The 17702-nt window shown below is 35.6% G+C and overlaps 1 protein-coding gene across 1 annotated transcript in view; it reads right to left on the bottom strand.

Annotated features, from left to right (window-relative positions):
* The window catches only part of DOCK2 (dedicator of cytokinesis 2), a 182192-nt gene that overhangs the window by 111455 nt on the left and 53035 nt on the right, over positions 1 to 17702 (bottom strand). The window contains exon 26 of the mRNA XM_068417297.1: positions 6187 to 6335. Within this exon, the coding sequence (XP_068273398.1) occupies positions 6187 to 6335 (149 nt within the window). The remainder of the gene's footprint in view (positions 1 to 6186; positions 6336 to 17702) is intronic.

Here is a 17702-nt window from a genome sequence, read left to right as displayed (position 1 = left end):
TTTGTATAACTTTCTCCCCATAACTACAAAAATTAAATACAGCAATTATATATACCTTTATCTTAAGCATAAATCAAGCCCCTTAAAGTTATACAGCTATGCCTGTATCAGCAGTTTGGTTCAGAACAATTTTGAGGCAAATCCCTCGATCACTTCCATTTACTATAAACTGCTTCTGAGTGGTTTTGTTGCACACAAACTAGATTAATTCCAGATAGAGATAAACTATAAGCTCCTTGACAGAGCTAGAAATGAAGACATGAGTTTCTTGATCCATGTTTGGGTCTCACACCAATATAAGGTGTCCCAGCCTGTTTCTAAGCTGCCTGCCTTCAGAAAGCTGAGCCGTATGCACAATGGAGACGTTTGAACCACAGTGTCAGACTGTATCTTACTCAGCGTACACCTCCCCAGCCAGGTACAACAGACTCGTCAGGAGCCCAACAACGAACCACATGAACCCAGTGGTACACTCCCTTTGCGACACATTCCTTGCTAATGCAGACATTACCAAAACATCCTACACAGCCAGGGCAGAGAAAGCACCATTAAAGGGAAAGGCACATTAAGCAAAGTAAACATGGTATAGAGATTTTTTTTTTTGGTCTGGTACTTCCTAATATTCATTTGAAGGTATGCAAAGCTACCTGTTTATAACAGTGGCTGTCGTCTGACAATAGTCTCTAAAAGCACTAAAACTCACAGCCATTACTTTGCAGAGAGTATTTTCTTTTCATCCAGGAAAGATACAATGTCTCACTGTAAGAACTGCAACACCTAAACAGCTTTCTGGTTAGAAGTCTGTCAATGCAGCTACCGTACCAAATGCAGAGATAAAAACTGGCATCTCAGCTGGAATTGCTATCTGCAGTGCTGCAACAAATATTCTATGATCCTATGACTTGGCCTCTGTTACAATTCAAGATATATTCATTAATCATAGCTCTTCTTATAATATTTATTACCACCATAATTAAAAAGAAATCAACAGCCAAAAATTGTAAGCTACGTTGCACACTTTCCTTGGGCACAAGGAAGTCACTTGTTCATTAGTTTGACCTTTTCTTCTTTAATTCAAACCTGAGGGCTCTTATAACCTACCTTCACTTCCTTCCACATTTCAGTACTTGCTATACCATTATTAGTAACAGTTCAGAACATTACATAAAGGTTTTAACATCTAGCCATGGCTCCATTATTAAAGATGAGCTCTGTTCTGAATTCACAAGTAGCACATAACACACCTTTCCTGGAAAAAAATCCAACATATGCTCAAGCATGCAAAGGTTATTTTCTGCTAAGCCTTTGAATTTTCAAAGAAATGTTAGCAAGTTAATTAAAATGGTTTCTTTATGAAATAGAGACTACCTTTCTTCTTGATAATCTAAGGAACAATTAAGCATTCAACACTGACATTGTTAACTTAACAAAAAGTGTTTTCACACACTGCCTATACACAAGATTTCAGCTGTTATTTTAACTAACAGTTTCTAGCTTCAGAAGACAGTCTAGCAACCCACTGTAACATGCATTTTCTTAGATCACATTTCACTTTACAAGGATGACATACGTTTTTTAGGGAAACCTGGAAAACCTACCATTTGGCTGCAGTCCACTTGGTTAAACAAAACTTTTCAGAAGCTAAATTAACAACTTGTACCATACATAAATGCTCCCTTGGAAAACATGAATTGTCTTATTCCATTTAACGGAATATGGTCATCAAAAATGTATGCTTCTCTTCACTGTTGAAAAGGATTTTCTAGGTGATCAAGTTATGAAACAAACACAGCTCATACATGGTATACAGGTCAGCAGCAGTAAGTTCTCACAGAACTCAAACGCCTTCAGACTCACTGATGGGATGGATGGCACACATTGGTACATACAAATCAGTTAACAGAAAATCCAAACCAAACAAACTTTCACTCTCTAAAAATGTCTGTGCAGGGTAATAGCATCTAGTGTTTGATTTAGCTTTCACATTCTATTTAAACTTCTACAGGGTTGGGACAAAAATTAGAGTAATTTATTGTCTTGGAGTCAACCATGCACTTCAGAATATGATAAGAGTGCTCATTTATTTGGACAGTGACAAACACAGACTAACTGAATGGTTCCCTCAGAATTGTAGTATTACACAACCTGTACTTGAGATATCCTCTTGGAGATACCTCTTCAGTCAATTTGTTTCAGGTGTCCCAGGTGTGTCCCCTCCCAAACTCTTGCTCAGCTCCAGCCTACTCCCTGGCATGGGGCAGAGTGAGAAACAAGAGAAGGCCTTGACACTGTGCAAGTGCTGTTCAGCAGTAACTAAAATTTTCATTGGTGTGTTGTCAACACTGTTTTGCTCACAAATCTAAAACACAGCACCATATGGAGTGCCACGAAGAAAAGGGACTCTATACCAACCAGATCCAGTATGCTTGCTCTCTTATGCATCCAGTTCTATACTTTGTGTTCCCCATCAGACACACACAAAAAAAAGAGCACCCATAAAAGGATAACATTGTTTGAGTTTGGGGGTTTTGGGCTTGTGGGGTTTTTTTTAAATCACATAGTTCATAATTGTGCATTGTTCTGACTGCAAATTGTCTGCAGAAGAACTTAAGATAACTGGCCCTAAAAGAACATGGAAGTTCCCTGACTAAATTCCTTTGAAATTCTCTTTTGCTAAGTCTTAAGATCTGCCATAAGTTATGCAAATGCTTTACAAATTTCTGTACAATTCTAAAATGCTTCCAAACTTGTTTGCTAATATAATCAACAGCTTAAAATGCAGCTGCTGCCAATTACTGATTTTGTGTACAGAACAGGAAAAGATTATACATCTCACTTCCACTTGTAGTCTCAACTAAGATTTTCTTTTAGATTCCAAGAGAAAGAGTTTATAATTACATTTAATCATGTAAGCACTATAAATAAAAACTTGTTCTGATACAGTAAATATTAAACTATAGGATATATGTCAGATTACAAAGTCACCTTATGAAGGGCTGTCAAACTGCACACAAAGTTATTGTAAAAGGGGAAAAGGGAAGAGTTTTTAATTAAAAACAGAAATAAAAAGTCATGGATTTCACCACGACCTTCGTCAATGACTTACTTGCAGCTCTGAGCTTTAACTGTTATTTCACAGGTGCTGAAAGCACACACTCTCAAGCTATGAAGCTAATTTTAGACATGATTCAGTCAAAACAATGTCATCTATGTCCAGAAGTTGTTTGCTGTAGAGGCAATTTAAAAATCAAATGTAAGCATCTCACCCAGATGCCTAACAATGACTGTTTATTCAGAAAAATAAAGTCCTTACCACAAACCAGTGTTCTAAACAATGTACTTGCTACCTGCAGAACCAAGCAGCTAGACAGCAGGTGAAGAGAACAGTGTTTGAACACAAGGATCTCATGATTCACATGTTCGCACTCGCCAAACAACATAGGGCAAACCAGTAGAGCAGAGCTGGTAATATCACGATATCTTTTTTTTTGATAAAGAAAATACATTCTTCAAAAATTCTGTAGTAACTTCAAAGATAAGATAACCTCACAATATAAATTTTGACCACAGAAAAGAGAAAACAACTACTATTGCTTCTTTTCTGTCCTTTGTGTATAATCTACTTCTGGCGATTTTCACAGAATAAATACAATGCAAAAATATCAAAGTTAAGTTTACAAAAAGTTTTAAATACTAATCCAAAACCAGATTTCTCTATTGAGATGGAAAAACAGAAAAAATATGGACAAGATGCTGGTGTTTTCAAAGACAGAGTTAAGCTTACAGTTAATACTGTAAAGTGAGCCTGCCACTAATGCCTGAAGTTTTCTCCTCCAGCAGGTCAAATCATCCATTTTCTTAAAAAGATTCTAAGAGACACAGGAAATGAATTGTCCAATAGAAAACTGCATTAATCTTAAGGTTCAAGTGTAATCCCATAAGAAATAACTTGGCTAATTACCAAAACAATTCTTTATATCTAGATCACACTGAATAAAGGCATTCTGAAGGAGACCACCTAAATACTACTACCATAATAATCTGGCATATAGTGAACCTTTTCCATTTGCCTGTATGAGTACAGGATACGAAGTATTGCCCATCACAAGTCAAAACTGTATATCCTTGAAACACGATTTTTCACTTTAGCTGGGAAGTAAACATCTATGTTGCACTCAAGAGAAATCTGCACTGTCTCTTAAAGACAAATCTGTCTGATGCCTTAGATACTGCTGTATTGAAGGTGTTCTCTTCCTTTAGTCTCTTTTTGTCCTTCAGACAAGCAAAAGTAGATTTTTAATACTAAAACATGTGGTTCTTCTGTTGATGTCCCAACTATTCCACAATTTTTCTTATAAATATGAAGCCTCCAGAGGGGTCATCATATGCTGATACCACCAGTGGATTTAAACCTACTTTAAGGGACTTTTCTCCTTGTATTACAAACTCATCAGTATTTACTGCAAACACAATCTGTAGATAGCTGCCACCCAAACATCTTACAGAGAATCTCCAGTGTATATACACACATTGAAGAAATGCCACTTGTTTTAAACAGATGTGAATGTGTTTGGTTTTTTTAAATGCATGTGTGTTGAATTCTCAGCAATTTTCACGGCATAAAAAGCCATTGTTTGTCATAATGCAGAATGGTTTGCCTGGCTACCTCTCCTTCAATAGCAGTAAAAGCACAGATTGCATTACATGCTTTTAAACAACGTCACTCTACAGAAATTACATAATTTTAATTGGATTCTTAAAAGACTGAAGTCCAAACCTGTGAAGAGTACAATCACCCATTAAACCTCTGGTTTCCAGCTGTGTTTGAACATACATATCATACTGATCAGTGAAAAAAAAAATTCCTATTATTAAAGATAACATTTTCCTCAATGATAAAGTGCATTTGATTTTAAAACACAGCTAAGCATTTGCCTAATATCAAAGGGAGAATACCTGAAGGAAAAAAAAACAAGAGCTTTTCAAAAGCTCTCAGCAGCATCACACTAACCAAGTAGTTTCCAACTAAAATGTTCCAAATGAAATCTAAAGTATTTGTCTAATTATTTTTAAGTCCTTGAGGCATATGTACATTCATTCACAGAACTGTCCAAAACCAGCAGTTACAAACCTCTCAAACATGGGATTTATTTAAACCAACACTTGCTTTTCTTCAATCATCTTTGCACTTCGTTTACACCTTATTTCTCTAAGGTGTATATTATATATTATATATATTTCTATAAGGCATGTATTATATTTCTATAAGGTATATATGTATATAGAAATGTATTTCTACAGGAGTTGTATTAGTTTAGATATAGGCCATCCTCCACACCTCAAGCTTTGTGTTTTTACTAATATTGAGGAATAAAAAAAAAAAAAGAAAAATCTATCTATACTTTAAAATGTTTTTTTTTTCCCATGATGGAAACTTACAGGCATTTCCAAAATTAACAAAAATATTTACTAGCAAGAATTCTACTTAGTAACTGGTTTTGTGCCAACAGTCACACTTCAAATATGAAGACAACACAGACTGAAAGGGGTTTATGTCTTTAGAAACAGTAATTTGAGAAATAAATAAATTGGGGTGCCTTTTAAAAAAACCCTACATTTCCAAATATTTCTTCTCTCAAAAACAGCCCATCATGTTTCTACACCATTCTGGATATATCAGTTCCTGCTCTTGGACACTGGACAAGTTAGAATCTACAAAACAGTCTTCAGACTGCATGGGGCTACACATATGCATACCAAGCAACACGAATTCAACTTCTTCATGCTGTTCTGCATATAGCAATGTTCTCACTCATGCAAACACGAGCTACAAACCTATATTTTCAGTAGGCACTAACAAGTCTTTGACATGTCAGCTACTGTTTATGGACAGCAACTGTTAAGTTTGAAAATAAACTTAATTTATTAATACTATGGTGATTTACAGCAGCTATTTAAAGAATATAAAATTGAGAAATAAAAAAAAGACAGCATAGATTTCAGTACTTCACCTTTAATACCGCAACTGCCCTTTAACTTAAGTTTATGAAAAATAGGATAAAAGTTCAATTTGCCACTGACTTCTATTAAAAATTTAAATGAGATTCATCAGCATCAATAATTTACTACCTAATCAGCTCAGGCTTACCACCGACTTGGGCCATCTACATCATCATCAATACTTACAGGGTCTTGACAGCTCAGAACCTCCAGGATGCTATTGAGTAATTCAACACAGTACTTCTTCTCTTGGACCTGGAGCTGCTGATCATCCTTCTGTTCCAGTAATTCCTTCAGCTCTTTTGTAATCACAGGAAGCAGAATGTCCCTGCATTCTAAAAAAAAAAGCAAATTATCTTAAGAACAAATATAAATCAATTACTACTTGCAAATAAATCCTTGTCCAAACAGTGAAACACAACATGCTTTAACAGCTACAGTCCCTTCCAATGTGGAATTGTTGATATTCCCATCACACTTCAGGGATACAAAAGTATCACACAAGTTTAAGAGTAAGTCAACAGTAATTCTCATATATGAAAAACAGAACTACCTGATAAAAATAATCTTTTTCAGTTAAATACTGCAGGCTGTTTAGCTTGTCCCAAACCCTTAGGGACAAATTATTCACTTTACATACAAAGTACCTGGAAATAAGCTATGTTTAAGTAGTGGCAGGATTTTAATGTAAGAAGAATACTATACTTACTAAACTACTCTTTCTGAAAATAAGACACAAACAGCAACAGAATTGTTCTAGGTGCATCATTTTGAAACATACCTTCTAAGAACACATAAAAGAATGCAGACAAGGAAAAGACTAATGAAATGCCTATCAAGCCTATGAGAGTGAACACTATGCATACATTCATCCTTATTTAAATCTAAGGAAGCTGACACAAATAGTAAGTTACATTTGAATCTCACATGTACACTGACTTTTTAAGACAAAGGTGCTCATGGTAAATATCGGGAGGGCAAGGTGCATAAATTTGAAATAACCTCAACGAAGGTACTATCTACCTAGGAACAAGATACGAAAGATTTTTTTTTCTAATTTCATTGATACATGCCACTGGGTGATTTAAGTAGCAACTTACTTGTACAGTGCTATGTAATTAAACAGAGTACAGCACAACAGCGTGAATAACCCTAAGCAGATGCTTCGAAAATTTCTTATGTTTATGAAAATAACCTGGGAAGAAAACAGAGCTAAATGTAGCTTCAAAGGTTTTACCTCAGAATAAAATTTGTATAGAACTACAGAAGCATTCTAGTCACAGACAGTGAGGTGAAGTTCTTACTCATTTACATTCAACTGATTTTTATTGCTTAAAATTCTTGTCTGTTTGAACTCTGGAAAAATATTTCTATTACTAATCGGATACTATTTTCTATCAATACCACATATCACAGTTTCTGAAAAAATAATAGAGCAAAACTAGAAAACTTCTTAATTATTGCAAACAAAAATAAAAACGTGGCTTTTTTTTTTTTCCTTTTAAGAAAGATTTAGAACACCTTTACCCAAACATGCAGCATACTTACTGATAAACAAGTGGAGTGTGAGATATGGTGAAACCGTACACAATGTGATTCAAAACAAGCCAGGGGCTCAGAACCCCCCAAATACGGGTGCTTGTACAGGAAGACAGGAGAATAAGAAAGAAAGAGAGGAAAAGAATGGGAAGTAGATTATAAATTTCTGAGTTTTGCAGATGAAGCAACAGAGGCTATCCATGCAGATTATTATTTCAAGTAACAGCTCCAAGCCATATAAAGCCAGGAGCTTTTAATCACATCTAAGGGGCAGCATAATTTCTTGTCTCAGAAAGCATCTCTACTTTTGGTAATGCCACAACATGATTAAAAAGCTATTTATCTGATTTTCTATAACCCTTGTTCTAAGCTACAAGAGAAATCTTACTCAATGACTAAATTACAAACTCACTAGTAAAACAGCAGTTAAAGAACACGTATCAACCTGTTCAAAGAGCAGCGTAAAAAGGAATTTCACATGCTTACAGTTCATTTGTGTGACCAATTCTGCACGTAGACAAGCTTCCTGCACTTAATGCAGGCCACAGACTACCCCTTTGATTCAGAAACCAAACAGCTGCACTTATAAAGCACTTGGTGGAGCGTACTAGCAGGGCATACTAACACTTCTAAAGCACTTCAGTGCGGATTCGTGTCCATGGAGACAGAGCAAAACTCCCTCCCAAAAGTCATCAATACTGATAGATTTCTAGTCACCAGCTGTAAACAATCATTATACAGTTTTCTGAAATTGAGATGTAATTTGATAATTAGCAAATTATTTCTTGATTTTCTCATATGAACCATTTCTAATAACTAATTATAAATGCAACAAATGCAGTGCCATTACGTTCTTGACCAACAACTAAACCAAAGAAAGATCATTACCAACGTTAGAAGTTATATACTACGCCTTTAAAACTTGCTGAAATGTGATAGCACACTTTTTTTTTAATACAGAAGGGGTTTATATATTCAGTCAACAAATAAGTACAAGTTGTAAATTAGATTATTACCTACCTACTTTTGAAAAAGCTAGAAAACAAGCTTTAAGTCTGTTTTCATTGCAGCCTCTGGAAACTGTCCTTTTAACAGTCTAGGGCTATTCAGGGGGGAAACAGCTCACAGCATGATCAGTTCAGGATTCATTTGTCAAGGTTCTGACCACTCCAAAAACATTTAAGATATTTTTTCCTTTGGACATAACATGTATTGCTAACCGAGTTGCATTTCAGGATGATTATGAAAAAGACCATTAGCATATTAGTGTAAACACTTGATAAACCTACTAGTATAAACACACACTTCTCTAAAATAGCAATGACTGTTTCAGTCCCACTGCAGAGTTGGGCTGAAAGAGTTATTTGCCAGACTTTTAACTTCTCCATACAGTCCGTATGCTGCTGAGATAGAAGCTGCACGTCACCTCAGCGAGACACATGCAAGTTATGGACTTGCAAAAGACAAATTAAAATGGGACTATGGTGGATTTCCAGTCTGTTACTGAAATATGGCATGCATGTAACAGATTTTAAAGTGGATCAGGTGAAAAAAAAAATAATTAAAAAAAATGGACTCATAACTGAAACAAGCAGTTCAGACTGGATATAAGGAAAAACTTCCCCATGAAGACAGTCAAACAGTGGAACGAACAGTTTGCCCAGTCTCTATGCTTGGAGGTTTCCAAGACCCAACAGGAGCAAGCCCAGAGCAACCTGATCTGACCTCACAGCTGACCTCATTTTGAGTGGGAGGTTGGACTAGACACATTCTCACGTTCCTTCCAACTTGAACTAGTGTATGATCCTTTATTGCAGACATTGCTGATTAATGGTAGCGTAGCGGTAGCTTGGTGCACTGCAAATGACCAGTTGCTAATCCTCAGAAACAGAAGGTAGTAGCCAACTACTGATAAGAAGTAAGTGCCAGCACACAGCAAAAAATTTACAGGAGACTGCGAGACCTTGAACTTTGGAAAACAAATGAAAACTATCAGAAAATTAGGACAAAGATACACCTCTACATATATACATATGCAAATCATGACATTTTTAAGGCTTGTCATTTTTTTCATCCATAGATGCAAACATCAAGGTTTCCTATACCAGAAGAGACAACATCAAAATCATGACTCTAAAGACAGATGGGAGAAACCTATTTCTTGTCAATTCAGTCCATAGCACTTGTACAGCATCTGTAGAGAGGTAAAAAAAATTGCTTCACATATATTTAACCTGTATGAAAATACACGTGCAGCAAGCACTGAGGGACATCAACAATTCAGTTTCTGTTTTCTGATACCCACCCTGCCTCATCTCTGTCTTCCTTTTCAGGTTCTCTAACTACATGCAAGATACGTTGAAGGAATGATTCATCACAAGCTAAACCCCCCATCTTTCCTATAGCATTGTGGAGCCAATACACTAACCCAAACGATAGGCAATAAAGCTCATCTGCATACAGTATCACTGTACATACTTGTCTGTAGTTATACCTACATCTAACACATGGCAGCATATTGTGTCACAAGTTCTCTGCTTTAAACCTGCTGTGTACAAACTCCATTTTTTATAAGGATGCACGACTATTACTTTAACATTCTGCAATAGACACAGTAACAGCTACAATCAATACAACATGAAGATGGAGATATTTAGACAAACACATCCAACCTTTAACTAATCTGCAATCCCATGTCACAGGAATACAGATTCCAAATCAACAGTATGTAAGAAATTTAACTGTTTTCTCATAGCTACCATTCTTAAAATAGTGCCTTTAAAACATCTCCACTTCAAAAAAAAACCCAGTAGGGACTGCTATGCTAACAGGCCTGTTCATAACAAAGTTCAAAGTCATATCAAATTACATGACATCTCAGCCACTTTTCACCACTCACACAGAGGATGGAATGTTACATGCACACATCAGTTTCACATCTGCCAGGATAAACATACTTATTGACCCCACTCCTCCAAAATAATATCCAGCTCAACTTTTAAGCCACTAAGATCTCCCTTGAAATGTCTGACAGCTAGCAAATATAAAAATTCTCTTTGAGTAGCTTTTAAAGTTACAGGAAGCAACTGGATAATAAATCATAATAAAAATCTATACTTAACAAGATTTATTTCAAAAGTAAAGTAAGACACTACACTGCACAAAGTCATTGATCAAGGGGAATCCTGTGTTTTAGCTAAAGTACATTTTAATTTTGTACTCATATAGAAAAAATGCTAGGACTTCAAGATAGGTATTATGTGTATGCTAATCACTAAATTACATCTGACTCCACATGCCAGTGATACACGTTTGACCAATAATCAGGAACTGCAGAGGAGATCACCAGTTACAAGTTGCACTGGACACCTTAAAAGAGGAGTGGAAGCAAACTTCATTGAATTTAAAACTCCTCCATACCAGGGTTTCAGAGGCCATTTAAAACTTTTCCTACCAGAATGCAAAATGCCCACTGTTGTCTATTAACTCATTTCAAAACCACACACACATATTCTGGTAAAAGAAATAAGTCTTTGACATAATTCTTCTTCTGCATAAAGCCATTCCATACTTCTTAAACATGAAGAAAGCAAGGCTTCTTACACAGACAAAATTTTCCTATTGTACTGAGAGGACAGCTGAGGCAGAAGGTACAATTGATTTCCTCCAGTTTTAAGAGCTAATTACTCTGCAAGCTTCATTACTCCCAGTTGTACTTTGCATTACAAATTAAAATTTGATCCATATTTGATACATACAGAATCTATTAAAACGACTTAACATATGCAGCTGATCAATTATTTATAGTGCATTTTCAGATGTGAACAATGTTGAAGTGTCAAGCTACATGGAAATTCAAAGGTCGTTTAACCAGCCTTAGCTATATTATTTCCTTCTAAAAAAAATCTGCAATTATAATTAATGGAAAAAATGTTCAACATATTTTTATAAGCAAATTGTATTCTTTTGTGTTAATTATTTTGGTTTGGATTAAGGCCATATATCTGTATTTGTATTAATGGTCTTTTCCAACCTAAATGATCCTATAATTCTATAACTAAGCAATTCACATACACACATCTCCCCCCCCCACCGCAAGAAAGCTCAAGACAGATGAGGGAGAGACATGGCAGGGGGGGGCGGGGGGGCAACGTCTATTTGAGTACTGCCTGCTTTTTTGCTTGATAAATGATGTGATAACATTGCCAAAGACAGATATACCCTTTCTTAATGCTCAAATCCATGAAAAAACAACTGAGTGGCTTTTTTTCTAGAAGCTGCCCCAAACTGTATTTGAACACATAAAACATCAACATACAGTTTGAGCATCTTGCATTTATTTCATCAAGGTCTGTCAAAAGATATATCATTCTACGTATTTATCAACCCCAAATTCCAACACATTCTCAGAGAGAAGTTGCCTGGTAACACCTTCTGAATAAGGACGAGTAGATTCATTTTTGTAGAAGATTAAGCAGTTACGTGTTTTTCAGTTTGGGGCTTAGTTGGTTTTTTTTCAATCCCTCTAATTCCCCTTATTCTCCTTTAGAAGATATCTAATGATTTCTTCTGTACCAGGTAAATGAAACTCAAACTCTAAGTCATTAATGCAATAATGTCATTAAAAAAGACATTTGGGTCTCCTTCAGCAAAAATCACAGACGGGCTTCATTCCTGACTGCCCCATATGTGCAGCCAAAATGGTAATAAAGATTTAACACCACTTTTGTCTCCCTTGGGAAACACTACTCTTGATTCCCTGGCATGCCTGTAGTCATATCCATCTGTTAGGATGGCTTCATGCCCACATGGAAACTGGCATACCAATTTTATAAGGACATAGGTGTCATCTGAATACAGATTTAGAGCAAAGCCTTAAAAATAAAACCACTGAACAACATTTTTTCAACGAGGAGAGATCTGATGGCAGTCAGTGCTCAATTAAAGCGCCATGCTTCTTCACAAAGGACATCTGCTCACAACTGCAGGCATCTTTCTATTAAAAGTCTCATCTCTTCGTTCTTAGTCATTTAACTCTTTGCTGGGAGCCCAAAAGTCACGAACTTAAAATTGTATATATTTTATTCATTGCTGAATGTAAATTCAAATTTCACGGCTTAGATAAGAGCCACAGAAAGAGGAGGTGCCGTAGGTCACCTACAGACTGACAGCACTGTAAGATGCAAATTCTTTTTGTCTCCTGGAACCCAGTACTAACATAGCAAGGAGAAACACAATGGTTGAACCTGTGAAGCCAGCACACAACACTGTTGCTGATCATTCAAAGCAAGTGTCAGCAGGTAAGGTTAGATACAGAACAGGTACAACATTAATGGTCACAGCACACCACTGCAACCAAGAACACCACAGAATACATCCACTTCCCAACTTCAAGGCATATCTTCACATTTCTCCACTCCTCGCAGGAGCTGAGTGTATTCAAAGGCAGCCAGAGCAACATATAACACTATCGTCGCTGTAGCCAAAACAGCACTAAGTGTTCAGTGCCTTTTCCAGTTTGCAATCATATCTGCCAGCCTGCCACGAATGCTTGTCAGCATATCCTCTCTGGCAGATTTAAAAGTTTGCCTTGTGTTTGGATTGTGGAATATTGATGAACTCCAACTCACATGTTTCCATATTCCATTTGACACACAAAATTTTCCTAAAGTAATAGCTCCATATAATTTCTGTAATATGTCTTTGTTCTCTCTTTTCTGTTTGAAGTAGCTGTAAACACAGAGTTTTTACACATACATTTAGAAGTTCATTGTTAAAACTAGTTCACCTAACTTGATTTCAATTTCCCTCCATACATTGAGATCTTTATAAAAATATAACTAAAAAAACTGCCACAATGGGTCAAGTCTAACAAAAAGTTATCAGCAGCAATATCAAGCATGTCACCCACTCCTCCACAAACAGAAGTAAATAAAAGCTTTAATCTATATTTGTTCATCAGAAATGTATGCAGAAAAATACCTACAGATATGCGTATGCCATCCTTACCCATATCAAAATATTGCAGGAATAGAACCGGCAAAAAATGAATACAGGATTTGAAGTGATGCTTTAAAGGTAATGTACCCCTAAAAACACTACTGCGTATTACAAAAGGAAGAAGGAAAAAAAAATACTCTCAGAATGTGTTTGTTAAATGAATCTTTTCAAAGCTAACTACAAAATTCAAGAATGGATCTGCAGGAAAGACTTAGTGTTTCAATAGAGAACCATTTTAAAGGAATTTATGAACAGTGAGCATTTTCAATGTTTTCCCAGTAGCTAAAAATGAGTCAAATAAATTAACAATTTCTTACATTCAAACATTTCAAAATGTTGAGAAGTTGTGTTGAAAATGGTGCATGAAAACAATCATAGAAAATGAAAAACAAAACTTTGGGATAAGAACTAGTATCAACAGGAATACAACCTAAGGCTACAAGAATAGTTAAAATCAAAATCTATAACTCAATTTCGGTAATAATAATTAAACTGAAAGATGCTTAATCAGAAATTATTTGTGTTCCCCTTTATTTTTTTTTAAACTTTTTTCTTAACAGTCCCAAAGCTAAAAACAATTCACTTTTTCTAAATCTTTAATAGGATTACATAGAAGAGAGAATACAGACTTGATGCTGATTATAAATCACCATTTTAACTTAAAGGTTTTCTTAGTTGACCCTCACTTGCATGTATCAAATCACAACATGGACTTACAGCTGCATCTTCAAAAGAAAAAACCAAACATATTCCTTGTGAATGTAGGCATCACACAACACAAACTTGCATTCCCTGACAGATCATAGCCCACATAACAAATTCAAACCTTTAGAAAGAAGAACTCCAAAGAACATGAAAGTATAAGTCATTATCTTTCTGTTTTTTTCAGATAGAAAAGTTCATTAAAGAGCCTAGCAGGACAGTCTGAGATTGCTGAGGCTCTACTATACAAAAACATAACATTACCAAACCCATTTGCATTCACTTCATGCTATATTACACACGCTATATTACAGTTCACCTATTTTATTTTACTTGTTTCTGCTTAAATTTAATATTACAGTATTTAAGATCATGATCTACTTGAAAAGATGCCATAGTTTAACCTGTATATAATTAATAACACACACACACAACATTCATAGCACAAGACCAACCTACTGACAGTTTTCCTCAGCTGCACCTCAAAAATTTACGACGTGTTTATATGTACATTACTTTTTAAGGAATAAATCTCAGATCTGACTTAAATCTTTGCTCTTCTAGATCACCAAAACATGAAGTACCAATACTTCTCAAGCAGTGAAATGAAAGAATCAGAATATTTAACAGGTAACAAAACTCAGTAATGTACACGAATGTTAGGAAACCAGTCTAATTATGGGTGTGTACAGGTACCTATCTTTAAACAATAGTACGACAGAAAGAGTTCTTCAGTTAGGAAGAAAAAAATTACTGTAGTCTCAGCATTTCTTTTGGCATCTGGCAAATTAACTCCTACTGCTAACATATGTCTCTTGCTGCTGTTCCTCCAAAATCAGCGAGTGGGTTGCATATGCTGAACATGCAGTAGCTATGTCTACAGCCACAGTGAACAGAGGACCTGGATTCTGAGCCAAGAGACTGAAACTCTATTCCCACCCCTGCCAGTGACCATCTGTGTGACCTACTTAGAGTTTATATTCTTTGGAGTAGGTCTCAGTGTTCTGCTACAGCACAAACTCTTAATCGGGAGTGGACCTCTAGAGAATACAAAGTCAAAAGCAGCCGTGTGAATACATACACATTTTATTATACGTTCAAGCATTTTATACTCATTTCACACCAATAAAAAACAATATGCCCAAGGCTAACTGATTTACAAATTTCAACATAACGTCAGTGAACATTCTGTGGTCAGCTCAGAATAAAAAACTAGATCCAAGTATTATAAGCTCAGAAACGTTAACTACAATAAAAATTGCGTGTAATTTGTAAACAGCTATGTGTTAATCTGGTGATCTCTCAAAAACGGAGAGATGGTCAGGGAATTTTGGCAATAGGTTTCCTAAAAAAAACAGTGATGCATCAGAAGTAGCTTTACATAGAAACTAAGCAATTCTAACAAAACTTTTCTTTGGCAAGTCCAACAGCGAATTTCACAAGAGGGAGAGAATAATCCATTACACCTGCCTACACAAAGGGAAAGTTATATGACAGGAGACAGTTTCTTACATCATAAATGAGACTTTGACATCCCATTAGGGGTGCTTGTACAGGACAAGACAACCATTTCTTTCCCTCTGATGTTTTTAAATAATGAATTGTCAAGTAAACTAAAAGGAAAGTGTCAAAAATTAAGTTTAAGAAGATTTCTTGTCACTGATCAAGGACATAATATTGCCTGAAGACAAAACTGGGTAAATATCTGTGTATGTGCTCACACATCCTGTAAGAATGTTCCTAAACATTAGAGTGAAAGTGCACAAGCAGTTGAAAGCACCAGTCTGCCTACATTCAGCCACTCAAACACCTGAAGCACCATAACACCTCTAAGTTGAATTATAATTACAGAGCGGGAACAAGAAATTGATGCCTCAACAAAAAAAAAAAAAAAAAAATCTGTCAACGTAATTTAAAAGCTTGTAAAAGTGCTGTAGCACCGCGGGGCTTTGGAAGATCAATTACAGTAGCAGTCAAGAGGACCATGCATCCTATCTGACAAAAGCACTCTACTCCATGACAGTCTACAGTGAAAACTTTTGAATGCCTGGGAATGCACATCAATAAATTCAGCCTAACCTCAAGGCTTCCAACTTCAGGTTCATGTGTAACTTGTTTAATAAAAACAAATTTCACTGGCTTTTTTTTTTTTTTGGAAACACATTTTTATGTTTTCACAATTCTGCTTCCTTAGAAAATGCTGTGAACATCAGTGGGTAAAGGAAATATCAATACATGAAATCCAATTAAATTATAAAGACAATACCATTGGGAATAGAAGAAATGAACTGAACTGGAACTGTAATGAACTACATGGAAAGAGACTAAATACTAAAGCCTGGAGGAAAAATGGATAATCTGAAACACACGCAAATTAATAGACTTCATTGTAATTAGCAATACAGATAAATATATTCCACATTCATGGCAGAAAAAAATACTACCTGTTCTAGATAAATGTGAACTTTAGTTAATGATACTGTTGGCAATCTTGCCTTAATTATCATGCTGCATGCTATTTTGTGATACACTACATGTACTTTCATTCTTGTAAATTACCTTCCACCTCGCTGCTTGGAGTAATGAATCAGGCATTGTCTACACCCTGCAAACACAGTTGGTTCTCTACCTGATTAATTTTAGAATCAATTGTATTTAATGTAGAGCAATAAAAGTGTCTTTGGAATTTTCTATTTTAAAGCACTGCACTGTAAAAGAAAAAGGACTTGTTTGCTATTTACTGTGCACAATATTACAATAACACAGTACTATAATATCACAATATATAATATATATATAAAATATATAATATTATATATTATATAAAAATATAATATAATATAATACAATAACACACTACTATAATATCAGAGATACTTAATTGTGTATTGGTCTTTTCACATTCTCCAGTGCCTGCAGTCAGCCACTGTTGTGGCCTTTCCCTTATGGTAATTACAACTTGAAGGTTAAATCCAAGTGTTATGAAAACAAAACAAATGCAAGTTATCATAAAATATCAGTTAGATATAAAACACCCTGCAATTATCCCAAGGCTGCTTTTCAGGCGTCAGCAATGTAGGGGCAGGCTGGGTGAAAGGAAAGTTATAAAGATCATAGAGTTCCTCTTTTGGGTGAAGATTAAATGCTCTATGATTAGCTGGCCACACTAAGCATCAGAGGAATGACAACTTCATCATGGGATGGCCTCACGAAAAGGAAAATACACTTGTAAGAGTCTGTTTGTCCCTGACTAGGTGGCATAGAGGATGGTGAAAAGGTATGCCTGGCCCCTCCTTGTCTCCCAAGGAAAAAAAAAAAAAAAAAAAAATTAAAAAAAAATGGAAATTGTCAAGTTCAGGTATGTATAAATTTTAAACTCTGCAATCGCAGCAATAAGCAGCTTTATTCTGTCACTTCATCAAAATACTGAAGCACAAAATCTTTAAATGAATATTCTGTAG

The sequence above is a fragment of the Nyctibius grandis genome, chromosome 22 (assembly GCF_013368605.1).
Source record: "Nyctibius grandis isolate bNycGra1 chromosome 22, bNycGra1.pri, whole genome shotgun sequence".
Classification (NCBI taxonomy): Eukaryota; Metazoa; Chordata; class Aves; order Nyctibiiformes; family Nyctibiidae; genus Nyctibius; species Nyctibius grandis.
Note: the sequence above shows the minus strand (reverse complement) of the source record. Positions and strands in the feature narration are given on the sequence as shown.